The sequence below is a fragment of the Trachurus trachurus genome, assembly GCF_905171665.1.
Source record: "Trachurus trachurus genome assembly, chromosome: 9".
NCBI classification, from domain to species: Eukaryota; Metazoa; Chordata; class Actinopteri; order Carangiformes; family Carangidae; genus Trachurus; species Trachurus trachurus.
Genome location: NC_139895.1, coordinates 15,962,147 through 15,976,019, shown reverse-complemented (window position 1 = coordinate 15,976,019; position 13,873 = coordinate 15,962,147). Strand labels below are relative to the sequence as shown.

At 42.4% G+C, this 13,873-nt stretch overlaps 1 protein-coding gene across 1 annotated transcript; it reads left to right on the top strand.

The window, feature by feature from the left end:
- Positions 1-3,422: 3,422 nt before the first annotated feature.
- On the top strand, positions 3,423-12,696 carry lhx2b (LIM homeobox 2b; the record flags this gene model as incomplete). Its single annotated transcript, XM_083978197.1, has 5 exons — positions 3,423-3,605; positions 5,078-5,280; positions 6,091-6,461; positions 9,028-9,233; positions 12,406-12,696. 5 exons carry the CDS (start codon positions 3,423-3,425, stop codon positions 12,694-12,696), a joined length of 1,254 nt encoding a protein of 417 aa, XP_083834323.1.
- Between the last annotated feature and the right edge of the window lie 1,177 nt (positions 12,697-13,873).

The window sequence follows — 13,873 nt, the reverse complement described above, 5'->3', positions numbered from 1 at the left end:
GTATAAATGATAGTGGACTCATTTATAGTGTTTTATACCATCTTTATTATGAAATCTAATAGGAAGCTTTCTGCAACATTTACAAAATAAAAGACAATTACCAAATGAAAAACCCAAACTGGAATTGTCAGCACCAAACATCAATTTCAAATATACGATATTCTGGCCAATACAGGCAATGGTTGCTACTAATTTCATCATTAGCATTTGTTTTAAAAATGATCAAGGCTCTGTTTAGTGAAATCAGCTGTTTGAGCTTGAACCTTTTAGAGTTAGTCAACTTTTTTTTTTTTGTGCTGAACATCAACACACAGATGGAAAGTGTTTGTCCGGAGTGAAAATGACGACAAAACAGACTGGTGAGTGTGCTGGTGATAGTTTTGGCTCTTGAGTTCCAGCTCTTTATCTCCCAGTGCTGCTGGCCCTGTGTCAAAAAAGAAAAATGAGTGTGTGTGAGAGAGAGAGAGAGAGAGAGAGAGGGAGAGGGAGAGCGAGAGGGGGAAAGAGGGGGAGAGAAATGAGCAGGATGATCTGTAATTAATTCAGTTTTACCTTTTTAAATAAATGTACCATAGATGAATTAAATATTGGACTATTTTAACCAGTTCTGCCTTAACATGCGGGATACTGTTGTTAATTAACATATTGTGACTTTTCTCCTCTGCTGTGAATATCATGGGCACATATTAGTGCTGAGGACATCCCAGCAGCATATAGCCACAGACTTCCATGAATCACCCCCAAATTCCTCCTCCTGACCACTGATTCAAATCCAGCCAGAGACACAGGCCTGCATTTGATACAAATAGATACAAACTGATGTGTTTTCCTTAATCTTACATTACCGCCTAATATCATATTTCATACACGCCCGCAGTCATGCCCGCTGTCGCTATGTTTAATGTATAAACCCAGCCTTATAGCAGCTAGAGAGCGCGGATGATAAATATGCATGTATTCAATTAAGGGTATTACAGAGGGGGTGATTTGCATAAGGATTTAGGAGCTTAACATCATATTTGTGCAATAAAATTTCACAATAGCCTAAATGCGGACTGTTTTGCGTGGGGAGGGGGGACAGGTATTTTTTTTTTTTCTTTGAAAGGAGGGGATTTAAGGAAACAGAAACATGTGAATAGACGCTGTTTTGCGCGTAAAAAAATATGACTGTTGTAACGCAGGAAGTGAGGAGGCAGGGTGCGGGATGGATTCCTCCTCTAATCATTTCACTAACTGGACTGAGTTCAGTTTTCAAACAACACGAGCAGAGCTGCAGAGCGCTGATGTGATAACGGGTAATTTTCTCTCACACCGCTGTAAACCACCGTTCTTTTGTGAGGGGAGATCAAACCTTCTCCTCCGCTCCTCAAACACGTCCTCTGATGACGAAGTCCACCCCCCTCGCCCCCCCAACCCACCCTCCTCCCAATTAAGAGCAGAGAGCTAATTAAGAAACGAGCAGATCCGAGATCAGTACAAGCTTCACTTTGCAGCCCCCTTCGCTGCCTGAACCAAACTGTGATGGAGAGACACAAGGACTGAGGCTCAAATCTCAGACCAGGGATCAGGACATGAAGCCATAACACTGTTAAAAAAAAAAAGGGATGGAGGAGGCTGAAGTGTAGAGAGGACAGTGGTGCTATAATGAGTTTTTTTTAACCCATTAATAATAAGTTAAATATAAATAAATAAATAATACACACTCACCTATAAAGTGCATTTTGTTCAGTTTTGCAGCCTAGGGGTCTCGCATTCTTCCCCCGTGTCTGCAGAAAAAGTGGCCCCTCTGACGTTTAAGATCTTTAAAATATTTTTGAATATGTTTTTTTTAAATAAATATAATTAACTAATGTATGTGAGTTGTGTGAAAGTGGCCTACACCTAGCTATATCCAGCACGTTCAATATAGGCCAAACGTGAAAGTTGTGGCTGTAGTTACTGAATAGCAAAGTCAACAGAAAAAGTGTGTTTTTTGTTTATTTCATATTAAAATGAGTGGATTTTAATCAAAAAATGATTTAAGAAATGAGAGTCGTGGGATTGTTTATTTGTCAGACTTGATGCACGGTCGTCCAGCCCTGCAGGATCTGTGCGCTGCAGTGTTGTGGTGCCATGGAGAGGCTGAGCAGCAGCAGTGAGGAACCCTCTCTGTGCGTCACTGGAGTCCAGGTCCCAGTGGACCTGCTCGGTGCGCGCACACGACTCCAAACACCTGAGAAGCCTGAACCGCCTCTCTTACCTCCTCTCTTCCATCCCCTTTCTATAAAACCGACCTTTTAAACTGCAGCTCCGGACACGCTGGGGTCGGGCGGGTGACAAGAGGTGGGGGAGAGAGAGACGGAGACAGACGGGGCCCGGTGGTCCGTGCGTAACGGAGGCAGAAGGAAGCTGCTGATTTTTCAGACCGGTCGGTAAAAGTATAAGCAAACAGTTCGGTGACGGCGGAACAGCCAATGAACATAAATGGTGCGTCGTGACGCAACAGGGCCCCGTTGATAAGGAGCGGAGTCCAACCGGGACTTGAGAAGGAGGAACTCGGTTTTGGGGGGCCAGCTAACACTCGCCTATCATCAGTCAAAGTGAAGCCAACTCCTCCTCTTCTACTGTTCCGGACGTGTGTGTGCGGCCTCCTCGACTAAACACGAAACAGTCATTTAAGAGACTGCTGAACAGGAACACTGCTTCTCCTGGATTTTATAAAGCAAAGCCTGCGTCATTTTTCTTTTTTTTTTCTATTTTTCCACCGCAGAGCTAAAGTAGTTTGAGCGACAGAAATCAGCTGCTCTGAGCATCAACTTGGACTGTTCAGCCCGGAGGAGGAGAAGAGGAAGCCTCTCTCACTCTCTCAAGCTCCTGTCAGCTTTTTTGGAAATATCATTTTTTATTTTTCCTGGCTGTGATGCAGTAGCAGGCTGCCGCCCAGCTCTGGCAGCGCCACTTAGAAAGAGTTACTTTATTGTTCTGCAGAAAAGGGGGGAGACACTGCCAGTGCCTTGTTTACTGTCGAAACCCTTAAATATTACTCCCAGCGAGGAGGAGGCTCCGGTACTGAGACCCAGGCAAGCAGGGGCTTCCACAGTTGGTATGTTTATTCTACGTAAATGGAAAAGAAAATATAGAGAGAGCAGCTGGTGACAGCAGAGAAATCAAATAAAACAAAGTCGCACCTGAGAGAAAAATCTATTCCAGTAAGAGAGGCGCTTATTTATGAATTAATCATAGCTTATTAATAATGAGAGCAGCAGAGATTCGGATGGCGGTTACCATTGGCAGATGAGACGTAGTGTGGAGAACACGTGTCCAATTTTTCCCTCATATTTTTTCCTCCCTGATCTGGATTTTTTACTTGTCACGGCAAGAAAGGAAAAGCAGAAAAAAGCGAGCATTTCGAGCGGCGTCACTGCGCAGGGTTTTCGCTTCTGATGGACATCTTGGCTCTCAGATCCGAAGAGAACAGTTACAATATTCTCCCCTCTGCGGCAACGATGCTTTTCCATGGCCTCCCTGGAGGCGACGTGCACGGCGTGGTGGAAGAAATGGACCGGAGAGGAAAGAGCGAGTCAGCGGCCATCAGCTCAGCCATCGATATGGGGGAATCAGAGACGGTAGGAGAGATTCATTTTGGCCTCTCGGCTTGTTAGCGCAGGCAGCATGGCAGCCTGAAACATGTGACAGTGGCTGCACTCACTCACTGCACACACACACACTCACTCTCATACACACACACACAGCTCCGAGCACTTAGTCTCAGTTCTGAACGCGTCTTACCCTCGGCCACACAGGGAAAAAAGTCTCCAATAAGTGTCTCAACTTATTACAGAGTTGTCTTTAAACGCATCAGACGCACAAACTTCCTCCAGAGAGGCCTGGACACTGAGATTTCTTCAGCCACTCAACTTCAGCAAAGCTGCAGTCGGGGACTTCAGCTGCGTTTTATTAAGAAACAAACAAAAAAAACAAAAACACCACCCTCCCCCCTAAAAAGAAGAATAAAAAAAAATCCTCGAACACATAATTTTTCTTTCAGCTTTAAACAACGCGTTCAAAACGTGTTAAATAGTGTTAACACAGCGCGCCTGCACATGACACATGAACAAATCTGAAATGTATTTCTGCAGACAAAACACAAATATTTAGCTTCATCTCTCCTGCATAAGAATAATTCAATTTTATAATTGCAGCACAATAAAATAATAAAAATGCATTCATTAGAAAGGTCGTCAGCGGTGTTAAAAGCAGTGAAACCAAAAGAGGGAAATTATTCATTTTAACTCGGCTTCCATCTTTATTAGCAAATCACTACTATTATTGTTATTTGCATTTTTATTATTATCATTAAATGTAAATGTGTGCGTGGACCTGTCTATTTTGGAGGCCTCTGGTAAATAACACTGAATGACAGTATTGTGTCTGAAGACCTTATTTAGCCTGTTATTAGCCTATTATATCTTTCTACAATCATCATGACAATAATTACTAAAATTATTATAATTTGAATGACTGTTATGATAAATAAACAGCACAGACCTCTGCACTAAAATGAACAACATTTCTACTCTCAGTTTAAATAGATGTTAATAGTTAATTTGTGTAAAATTGCTGCATTAGAGTGGAGCCACTGTCACTGAAATATTATAATAATGCAACGATTATAATTTACCATTGTAGCTCATATTATTGACATTAGAGAACGGGCCTGTGTTTTTAACCTCTAGACCTTATTTCGTTAAATATCCCAGTAACATGTCTCATTTCACAAGTTTGTTTGACTTTTTCTTATTGAACCCTTATTTGTTTTTTCTATGCACATTATTAGCTGTATCATGCATGCTGTGTAGTTTATTTATGGAGGTAATTGAATCGAAAATATAACAGCGTTTTAACACAGTATTTAGGTGCATGGTGTAGGCTAATAATGGCTGTGGATATATAACGGATTGGCTTGGTCCTTCCTTCTGCATGTGGTGTGTTTGTGTTGATTTAACTTTATGCTTCCAAACGCACCGTCCTCTTCACACTTTTATCGGTCTAATGTGACGCCGTGTCCTCGTCTCTCTCTCTCTCTCTGTCTCTGCAGTCCATGCCGTGTATGAACAACGAGCGCGTGGCCCTGTGCGCGGGCTGCGGCAGGAAGATCGCGGACCGCTACTACCTGCTGGCCGTGGACAAACAGTGGCACATGCGCTGCCTCAAGTGCTGCGAGTGCAAACTCAACCTGGAGTCTGAGCTCACCTGTTTCAGCAAGGACGGCAGCATCTACTGCAAGGAGGATTACTACAGGTAGGGGGGCGCGCCGCCAGGGCCTGGACCTGGACCTGGACCTGCACGGGGAGAACCGGGGTTAAATGTTAGAAATGTCACATATAGGGTTAAATGTGCTGCCGATAATGGCGATTTTAATTTGTGAAAATGTGTAATTTCTTGTAATCGGTAGACATCATAGTGACATCACACAGCAGCAGCAGTGGTGGGAAATTTTAAAATAGGATTCATAAAACGCGTCAGTAAAATTACTTTTTACTTGATGAGGCTCCAGAGATTTAGCTCATTTTATAAATGTGATTTCTTTCTCGAGCTTCTGTCCTGGTAATATGAGCTGTGGAAGACTGGTGTTGGTACTGACAGCTGATGACAGCTGATATTTTGTGACACTAGTGTTTAGTGTTTCTCTCAAATCCAAAAAATTAAAAAAAAAAAAGAAAAGAAAAAGAAAGAAGCTACATTTAGGATTAGTAGACCTCCCTCTCTCTCTCTCCCTCTTTATTCCTCTATCTTCACCGCTACCCATCACTGACTGGGAAGCTCTGAATGAAGAATTTTTGTTAAATTAGAAACGTGAAAATATCACAACAACATCTTAAAACCCTGTTAAAAACTAATGTCCACATTTCACGAGGCTGCAGTGTGAAGCAGGTCCAGTTTTAAAGTTTGCACTGAGGGAAAGTTTGTTGTTGAGCTGCTGCTGCTGCGTGGTGGTGGTGGAAGTTTGGTTCCGCGCAAACACACACACACACACACACACCGCAGCAGCAGCTCCCGCCACGCAGGCTTCGTGACCAGCCGCTGATGAGGTTTCTGTGTTGTCCGCAGAAGATTTTCGGTGCAGAGATGCGCTCGGTGCCACCTGGGGATCTCAGCCTCGGAGATGGTGATGCGAGCCCGGGACCTGGTCTACCACCTCAACTGCTTCACCTGCACCACGTGCAGCAAGATGCTCACCACCGGGGACCACTTTGGCATGAAGGACAGTCTGGTGTACTGTCGGCTGCACTTTGAGACTCTCATCCAGGGAGAATATCAGACACACTTTAACCACGCGGACGTGGTCCCGCACAAAGGCCTGGGTCCGGCCAACACGCTTGGACTATCCTACTTCAACGGCGTGGGGACAGTGCAGAAAGGCCGGCCCAGGAAGAGGAAGAGTCCCGGGCCGGGGACCGAGCTGGCGGCTTATAACGCAGGTGAGTGTCTGTTAACGAAACGAGCTCAAAAACAAGGCTGTGTTTTTGACAGGAAACTGGTGTTTTAATTAAAAAAGTGCACTCGGCTGAGAAAAATAAGTGTCTTATATTTACAATACACACAAGACCTGATAATAATTCGGGCTTTAACACGAAAAAGAGAATAATTTTAGCAATTAAGGCTAAATAAAATGATGCAGATGAGTGGCAGGAAAACTCTTCACTATCCCCACAGGGCTTTATTGGGACTGTGCTACAGCTTCACCATTGGAAGTAATTCAATAGATATAAATATAGATAGATCATAATGTGTTTGTCATACCTTTATCTTAATGACATAACATTAATCCTAACCCTAAAACCTGGTGTTATTATAATTATGATATCCATAAAATATGCACTGTGTTAATATTGAATTGATTTGGTTTTTATTTAAAAAGGACCTATATGGAAGTATTTGAGGCTTCCCATTTGAGGGTTTGTGAAATAAATAAATCAAAGCCACAGTTTGAAGCTTGAACGTGTCAGATATGTGGACTGAACTTTTCACACAGCCTCATACATATTTCACTGCAGCAGAAAACTAAATGATAATGTTAAAAATAATCATTTCTAACAGTCTGTGTTTTTTTTAAATTCATGTTACAGTTATTTTCCTTTTTTTTTTAAGGGGCAGTTATGTGTCGTCTTTAGGGGATAAAAAAGAAAAGTTGTTTGATGTTCTGGCTTTTGCTTTCACCCTTTTCCACTTGTCAGGCTCCATAGACATCTACAGACCCTAACACTCCTCCACCACCAACCACCAACTACCCCCTAACCCCCAGCCCCAACCACACACACACACACACACTGCTGGAGCCTTTTTTTTTTCTTTTTTTTTGCATTGGGACAGGGCCAAACTGGGTGTGCACCAGAGGGATCAATGTGATTTGATGAGTTATTCACTGGAAGAGAGAGCAGAGGGAGACAGGAACTTTACTACGGCAACATTATCTAGCTGGAGTCTTGCTTTTAACGCTGGGACTTAAGTTAATTAACCATCCAGTTGTCACATAAGAATAATTTGATAAATGTCTCGGATTTGGGTCAAGAACAAAGAGAAAATTTATTAATTCTGTGATTTTCTGTCAGTTTTGATTCAGTTCGGCCAGTTTAGTTTAAAAAAAAAAAAAAAGCTGCAACAAGTGAAACAATTAAATTCCAACTTGTTTCCAGAGCAGATGAGTCGTCGTTTCTTCCTGTTATATATTTGTTACCAGAGAAAGAATCATTTTCTCTAATTTATCATGTTGCCACTTTTATTTAGGAGAGTTGCTGACAGTGTCAAAACAAGTCAAATAATTTCACCTCTCAGTGATTTCATTTTAAGAAAGACTGTGTTTTCTTGAAATGTGAATAAGATTTAAAAGAGGGAAGGAGGTCTAATTTCAGACTAAAATGTTCTTAATCCATTGTGAGTATTTAAAAAAGAAAAGAAAGGAAGAAAAAGGAAAACTTGAAGCAGACTGATGGGAGTGAAGTGGTAGTGCGCCCTCTTCTGATAACAGCCGGAAACAACATCAAAGCTTCACCTGAACGTTCACATGAGAACATGTGGCGTCCCTGGAGCAGCACTGAGACTCCGAGATGCTGTTAACACTGCGAGGAAGATGTTGTGTGTGAGGAGGACGAGCAGGAAACAGGCTGTTCTTTGTTAAAACACTGCAGCATATGCTTTGGCCAGAAAGCAGCATTTGTTCTGGGCTAATTAAGTGAAGTGTTATTCTGATGGTTTTCACTCACTTCATATTCGTCATTTACAGCGTTCTGATATTGAACTGTTATGCATGCAGCAACACTTTGAGTGTTGCCAGGAATTTTGCAGGCTGGGACAAATACGTGTGTTGTTGTTGTTTTTGTATGTGTGCGTGTGTGTATGTGTGTGTGAGTGAGTGAGAGAGAGAGAGAGGCTAGTAGCCAGGCTAGCATTTCTTCCCAGGATAGACAGACATGTAGACGGGGACAGAGAGACAGACAGACAGATGAGGTGCATGGTGAAGCATGATGTGCAGCTGGAGGAAACATCTGTCGGGTCGCGGTGTCACAGTAGTAGATTGGCTCGATTTAGTGGATTTAAATGGAGGAAAGTGAAGTGAGAACATGTGATGAGGATGGATGGGAACAGTGGAAATGTGTAAAACATGTTAAAGAGTCTGAAGCACCTCACAACTTATCTCATTCTTACTTTCTGTTGTTACATGTTCAATATTAGGACACCTAAACATTTCCTTTCTCTTTCACTCACGTTATTGTTAAGCAGCAGCACTGTCCAGGACTCATTTGGGGACATTTTAGTGCAAAGTTCTCCTAATTTTTTGGGATTATTGGTTGATTTTAAGCAGCTAGAAGTTGCTATGAACCATTTCTAATCTAATTTTTTGGGGTCATGATAATTTAAAGATACAAAAATGGGGTCAGAAAAGTAGCAGCACATATAACAAGAAAAACAAATGACAGGATAACAGACTGGATCAGAGATCCCAGAGCTTCTCTAACCTGCTCTCTCCTTCTTCCTGCTGCTCCACAGCGCTGAGCTGCAACGAGAACGACGGCGAGTCCATGGACCGGGACTCTCAGTACAGCTCCAGTCAGAAGACCAAGCGCATGCGGACGTCCTTCAAGCACCACCAGCTGAGGACGATGAAATCCTACTTCGCCATCAACCACAACCCAGACGCCAAGGACCTCAAGCAGCTTGCCCAGAAGACCGGCCTCACCAAGCGGGTCTTACAGGTAACCACAGCAGCCTTGCACACCAGATCCTGCTTCCCTTTCACTGGGGTGGAGGGAAGAAACACATGCCAACAGGGGTGAAATAATTCCTCTTGTTTCCAATGCAAATCAGCTTGTTTCCAGGCATCAGACATATGATGTGAGTTTTTCCTGAAAGAGGCCAAATCAGCTGCTTCAGTTTAAGACGTCGCTGTTTCTCATTTCAGTGAGATTCTTGGAAAATCGTCAGGAAGCTGCAAACAAGCTGAATAAAAAACAGATAAGGGATTTTCTGTCTTTCTTCTCTGTCCTTTAACTTTTTATCTCAATTGAAAAAAAACAGACATACACACACAGGATAAAAAATAATAACAAGAAATTCTGCAGTAACAAGAATGAGCTGCTTTAGGGGGGGAAAAAAGTTAAAATGACCTGGAAATAATAGCAAAAACTGTAAGAAAAAAACAAATGTAATGTATTTGAGATTAGTGATGTGATGTCGAGTACTGAGGGATGAAAAACAAAATGTTCTGTGTTACACACCAAGAAAGAGAACGCAACAACACCATGTTTGATTTCCACAAAAGACGACAGCGAATCATCAGGGGGACTGAGGAGAAGAAAAATGAGACAAAAAGGTTCTGAATCAAATTTTTTTTTTTTTCTGAGGGAAAAAAAAAAATCATCCCGCTGCTTTAATTAACGCTCAGAGAAAACAAAGCAGTCGTTTTGCTTTGATGCGTTGGAGTTTTCATGCCTGTTATTCCAGCTGAAGCGCGTCTCCCTCCGCCTGTTTCCCATGGCTCCATCACCACTCCATCGCTAACACACTCCACCACTCATCTCTCTCTCTCTCACACACACACACACACACTGCAGAGTATTATAGAAAAGAGAGGGGGGAAAAAAATTCAAATTTAAAGAATGGCAACATATTAATATTAGGGACATTGAGGAGCAGGACGCTGAGTCCAAACTCTTGTATTAATCTGCTGCTGATATGAGAATAACCGCTGAAATCACATCTTTTATCAGTGCACAGTGTTTATGGGTTCACTTTTATTTATCAGTGAAAACAAGGAAGCTAATGCTCTGTATTCTCATGTGTAATGATAAAAAGAAAAGCTTTATTTCTCTGTGAGTAGCCATAAAGAATAAAGGCTTTTATAGCAGGCCTGCTTCTGCTTTGATTTAAAGGGGGGGGGGGGCTCAGAGATGTTGAATGGTCACTAACTGCCAGACTTCAAGACTCGCTACCAGGCTCCTCTATGAGTGCTCTTTAGGACTGTGAGCTATAACCATCACTGTTTTATGTTCTTTAAAATGAATGATGCAAAAGCCCATAATGTTCTTAATTGTAACCCCACCTCCACCCCATCATAGGAGGACAATATTTATACATATATATTTATCCACTTTTGCATTATTAAGAATAATTGATCTGCTATAACCTGGATATTTTTGTATTTCCTATTGAAATGTAATCAGCAAATGTCAGTTTTGAGTTTTTTTTATGCGCTGCTTGTGCAACTTGATCGAACTGTGACAGTGAGGTAACGGCTCTCTGCTGGATCCAGTTTTTAAACAGCCAGAACAACAAACCAGATATCAGACTATAGTGGGGCAGTCCCCCCCTGTGCCCATGACTACAGACTGGGCCCATTTTATAGCCTATAACTTTTATAACCCACACCCCTGGCTTTACCTTTATTCTTCATCTGCAAATGCACTTTAAGCACTCACAACGAGACTCTTAACTCACAGCTAACGGAGGCAGGGGGAGATGGTGTGGGTCTTCAAAAATGAGAATGTTTCAGGGACTATATTGTAAATTTAAAAAATAATAATAATTTAGCATATTTTCACTGCTTTGTTGCAAAAATATTTATTATATATGATAAAATACACAGTTTCTCATCCTCTTTAAAACGTCCCATCTGAGTGTGTTTGTCCTGCAGACTGATGAGTTAGCCTCAACCACTGAGCTGCGTCCTTGGAGACTGAACCCATGTGTCTGTGCTGGAGACGAGCGAGACGACTTTTAAAAGGTCTCTCTGCCACAGTGTCTGATGTGGTGTTGATGTGTACAAAAAAAAAAAAAAATTCAGCCTTATTCTGCTGTTTACAGTGATTTGTGACACTTTCTTGCTCTCAATAAAGCAGTGAGCCACTTTTATTGTAAAAGTATTTAGAGGAAATGCTGTCAGTGAGTCGGTGGAAGTTAATGAGTGGTTCAGGTGAACAGATTTAGCTTGACTGTGTTGGCATGGCTCGGCTGCTCGTGGCCGTTAACATTTTATGTTTACCAGCGAGTGGCTTACTGAGTGCGTGTGGTTTGGTTCCGAGCAAATAGTGAAGAAAAACAAACCCTGGACCACAACGGAGCAGAAAACCAAAACAATGAGCCAAGAAACACAGAAAGGTTTCATAAAGCTGCAGATTCAAGCGATAACTCTAACTGTGGATCTGTTCCTCTGAGTCGCCCCGTTCCTACAACACACAGACCGTTACTGTTCGTATATAAAAAATATGCGGCTTTAAGATTAGAGGTCATCATGGTCTGTAGACGGTCGATCCATTCCTTCACTCGGCCTCTCCAACGCTGCTTCTGTTCGACAAAAGATACACCCGGTCAGGGAAACACACAGATACATCTTACCTAGAGTTTTTATTTCTAAGGACACTCAGCACCTACTAGCTCTACACTACAGCAGGGGGTCCATCAGAGTGGGCATCATGTCTGCTGAGGTTTGAGTCACTTTTACTTATGTGTGGTGAGTGTGAGCGCCTGTGGCAGAAAATGTGTGATGGATTTAAATGTAGTTACTGCTCAGAGATATGAAAAAGCAAAGGTATGGTCAGTTAACAGTGTTTGTGATTTAACTGACCTCTAGTTAGTTATGCATTTGTCCAGGTTTTGAGAAATGAATGCCTCGATTCGGAAACGGTGTCCAGCCTGCTCGGGATCATTTTCATTGGAGTTACAGTCCTGTAAATTATCCAGAGTAACAGGAAGTAAATTTCATGTTTAATCTGAAAAACCTGACAAATGAATGCAAACCTATCCTGACAGTTCAATAGGAACAATGAGCTCAGGCAGTTTGCTCTGATACGACATGATTTCCTCTCTTGTAGTGACAAGAATCTTGTAATATATCATATAATAATCATATATTATCCTATTTTCGTCCAGGTCTGGTTCCAAAACGCCCGAGCCAAGTTCAGGAGGAACCTGCTGCGGCAAGAAAGCACCGGCGTGGACAAGGCGTCCGATGGCTCGGCGTTGGCGGGCGGGACGCCGTCAGGCCCGGCGTCAGAGATCTCTAACGCCTCCATGAGCCCGTCCAGCACCCCCACCACCTTAACAGACTTGACCAACCCCACCATGCCCACCGTCACCTCCGTGCTCACCTCGGTGCCGGGCGGCATGGACGGCCACGAGTGCCGGAGCCCATCACAGACCACGCTGACCAGCCTCTTCTGATGGCGCCGGCTCTGCTCCTCCCTCCTGGATCTAAACTGAGCACTGTTGACTCTCCAACATGAAATGGATTAGAAAAGAGAAGGTAACGGAAACAAAACAAAAAAAAAAAAAGGAAAAAAAAAAAGATTTCATTTTGCTCTGAGCCCATTAGAGACTATTTGCATAGTGAGGCGGCCAAGCCTTACAAATGGAACAGTTGTTGTTATTTTGATGTTGTTGTCTTGTGGAGAACTGAGACTTGATTTGCATTTTTCAATGTTTACAGAAAGAGACTGCGGGGGAAAAAAAACTGCTTAATTTTTGGAAATTCGTTTTTTCCAGCACAGTATTTATGTTGTTGTACAAGAGTCACTGTTAGAAGGATTGTAAAAAATTCTTTTTTGAACAACTGAGATTAAACACAGGTTACAATATCCTCTGACTGCCATGTGCCTTACAGTTACAGTCCATCACATCCTCACTCACTGCTGCACTCAGACTCAGACTGTGACCTCCACTGCAAGTGTGCATGTGCATGTGTGTGTGGGTGCATATGTTTGCGTGCGTGCATGTGCTGTGTGTCTACACATGTGTATTGTACAGGCAGTGATACACAGTCTGCCCAGCAAATGTTTGAACCTGATTAGAGCAAACAGAACTACAGGTAAAAGCTGCCGTCGTCATCTTCAATTAATAACAACAACAGGGAAACAGAGTTGTGTGATTCTGTTTGGACAGAAACATAAAAGCTGCTGCAGACGAGGAAACATATTTTAGTTGAAGACACTGAGGTCACTGCTTACGGACATTATAGATGTTCATGTAGAATTTACATGTGAGCTTGAATTGTTTAATGGTCAAACAAAAGTGCAGTGGGAATCAGTGAGGCATCTGTGAAACGGCCGACAAACTACGAGGAGGACTTGATATATTTCCCATAATACCGAGCACATCCCCCATGTGTGTCGCCGTCACAGCACTGGCGAGGCTGCTAATTTTTAGCTTTAAGGTAAAGAACAAAAAAAAAACCATCTCATCAAAATCAACCAAACTTTCTGCCTTTTCTCTGTTCATGGTAAAAAAAAAATCTCAGTCATAAAATCTTTTTTTCTTTCTGGATCAAGTGACAAATATCTGCTGTTCTGATACTATACTATTATTTATGTCTCTTGAGATGAGCTGACTCTTCTCCTGCTGT